Source organism: Haliaeetus leucocephalus, unplaced genomic scaffold, assembly GCF_000737465.1.
Source record: "Haliaeetus leucocephalus isolate CR32 unplaced genomic scaffold, Haliaeetus_leucocephalus-4.0 Scaffold495, whole genome shotgun sequence".
NCBI classification, from domain to species: Eukaryota; Metazoa; Chordata; class Aves; order Accipitriformes; family Accipitridae; genus Haliaeetus; species Haliaeetus leucocephalus.
In genome coordinates this window covers 6,199,092-6,201,853 of record NW_010972931.1, presented here as the reverse complement: position 1 = coordinate 6,201,853, position 2,762 = coordinate 6,199,092, and the positions used below count along the sequence as shown (strand labels likewise).

The 2,762-nt window shown below is 39.6% G+C and overlaps 1 protein-coding gene across 2 annotated transcripts in view; it reads left to right on the top strand.

Moving 5' to 3' along the window:
- Positions 1–2,039: 2,039 nt before the first annotated feature.
- Positions 2,040–2,762, top strand: part of TMEM182 (transmembrane protein 182) — a 21,550-nt gene continuing 20,827 nt past the window's right edge. Inside the window, exon 1 of one of the 2 annotated variants that reach the window (XM_010575703.1) lies at positions 2,040–2,386. In XM_010575703.1, coding sequence (XP_010574005.1) covers positions 2,246–2,386 — 141 coding nt within the window. In that variant the 5' untranslated portion in view covers positions 2,040–2,245. The remainder of the gene's footprint in view (positions 2,387–2,762) is intronic. The other variant, XM_010575704.1, reaches the window with a different exon arrangement.

Here is a 2,762-nt window from a genome sequence, read left to right as displayed (position 1 = left end):
GCCTTAGACGTCCTGCAGCATCCAGTGGTGGGAGATGACAGTAAGGCAACTGTATACCTCTGTCCAGGCTTGATTCAGTCACCATCACATAGGCTCCTCGTGCTATTTGAGGTGAAAGAGGGTACCTAAGACCCCTGTGTGGGGCTGGCAGATAGGGTTAAATCTGGGAGAGAAATATGCCCTTCTGGAGTGGCAGCTGAGAGCCAGCAGGATACCCTGGGAAGTAGCTAGAGCTAGGTGTCTGAGTCTAATCTAGGTTGTGCTGAACCGCTCTCTAGGCTCCACTGACTGTATTGACTAGGTCACTATTGATTATAATGGAAAGACATCTAGCTCATGTGAAATTGTCTAAATTTGGGTATGTTAGTCCTGAACTGAATCCTACCTTTTTTTTTCTTTTTTTTTCTTCTCTATTTTGGATAGAATAGAATAGAATAGAATAGAATATTTCAGCTGGCAGAAACCTTCAACAATCATCTAATCCACCTGCCTGACCACTTCAGGGCTGACCAAAAGTTAAAGCATTATTCTAACCTGCAAGTAATCCTTTTCTAAAATAGGCCTTATTTTCTTTTATAGCACATTCTATGTGTTCTTCTTCCTAAAGATTTTTTTTTTCTTTAGTAAAGAACAATAAAATCCCACTTTCCAAAGTGATGTTTCCAAAAATCACTTTCTGCTCTAGCAAAGGGAACTGCATCAGTGGCTGTCAGGGAAAGCACATACGGCAAAAAGAATCTGTTTGACTGAAATTCACTTACTGTTCTGCATTCACTGAAACTGTGCAGTACAAAAAGGCCACAAAGTATCAGGTGTGCTTGTGTATGAAGTTAGTATAGTATCAGGTTTGAATAAAATATGACTTGTAACAAATGCTTATATGGCATTAGGCAGATAATGTAGTCTTATAAAAACACTGAGGACACATCTCTGGTTCAACTGCCTGGAAATGAGGAGAGATGATAGAAACAGTCTTTTCCTTGCTCTCCTTGAGCACACTGCTGCACTGTCCAAAGAGATAGTGGGATATTGGAAGTAGGAGCCCCTCTGGAGACCTCAGTCTGTTGCAGTAAAATTCTGCAACAAATGTTTTCTGGAGTAAACTGACATCATCCTTCTCTTGATCCCAGCACTTCCCAGGATGGGATGTTGGTGGAATATTTTCTACTCTGGTGATAGATAATGCCAATGAAATTTTACTGGGTAAGGACTGCAGGATCTGGTGCATAGTATAAACTCAACAAATCTCTACAGGAGCATGCCCTGTAATCCACTAGAGATGTTTGGGAAGGCCTGCTTGGCATGAAAAGTTGTTGTTGAAAAAGCCTTTTTCTTTTGCAGGGAGTCCTTGGAATTTAAATGTGTTACCTCATCACCTTCCAAAATGGCCAAAATACATGTATGGGAAAGTGTCTTCTTTTTTTTAAAAAGATCGACGTGTCTTTATCAGGTGCTGGGAGGAATTTTTAATTGCATGCCTTTGTGATATATGCAAATAAGATCTGAATAAATCAGTTAAATGCTTAGTTTAGTGTTGGTAAAGCTATTACTTTATGGGTAAGATGTAAATTTTTAAAGCTAACTGTATTTGTAATACAGGTTAGGATTTTTCAAAGGCATCTCTGCAATTTGGCTACCATGTTTTAAAGTTCTATAGAAAAATCTCAGCCTTCATTTAGTAATGTGACTTATGGTAACTTCCAGAGTGTTGCATGTGTTTCCTTCCGTGCTAGCAGCCAAGGAAACATTCACCACCAAGCCTGAATTTTGGAAGTCCTTGCTGCTACTCTGTGCTCTGTAATGCAGTTCACGTGGATGGACAGAGCCATTGCAACTCCATCTCCGTCTCCACTGATGCTGATGCACCAGCTGCAATAATATTTCAAGTCAATCCCTGATTAGTTAGGGGAAGGTCAGCTATTTCTGACTGGCCTCACCCAGACAGAGAAGCAGAATGAAGCTCTGCCATCAGTGTCCTAAAATAGAAGGCCCTTTTCATCTGTCAGGCTTGAGTCAGCCACATGGAACTAGGAGACACAAATTAGGAGACACAAAGCGACTCATAGGGCATTGGGAAACACAGGCAGAAAGTCAAGCGAAGAGAAACTTCTTTAGATATGAGCTGTATTCTGTAAACAGCTTTTTAGTCACTTTCCCAAACATTTTATTTATTTTACTGCTTCTTCTTAAGTAATTAAAAAAGTACTGCCTTTCTTGTTTTCTTTTTTTGAAGCTAACTTTGATAATGAAACTTAGTGTGGGGATATTTTTTGGAGGCTTCTTTGCAGCTCTGGGGGCTTTGCTTTTTTTGGTGGCATTTGGAACTGATTATTGGCTTCTTGCTACAGAAATAGGAACGTGTTCAAAAGCACCTGAAGATGCTGGGGTTAGTATGATAATGAGAATTATATATGTAGGTTTCCTGGATGTGTTTATTTTGTAAGAATTTAATTCTGTATGAACTTTCAAATATGCTCATTTTGACCTTCTGGAGGCTTACAAGCCTGCTTCAAAACTTCTTGTAACCAATTGTAATCAACTCTAAAATGAATTTGTCTTTTGTGATACTACTTTTGCAATATGACATTCTTTCAAAGGAAGTATAACTGTTTAGATATGCTATAGCTAACCTATGTTCAGACAGGCTGTGTTTCATTGCGATGGTGGTGTTTTTTACCTCGACACCTAATTTCAGTTGAACTTGATTCTTTCAGCCACTTAAAAATTGTACGATAATGGCTGGGTTCTCCCCCCCCCCCCCC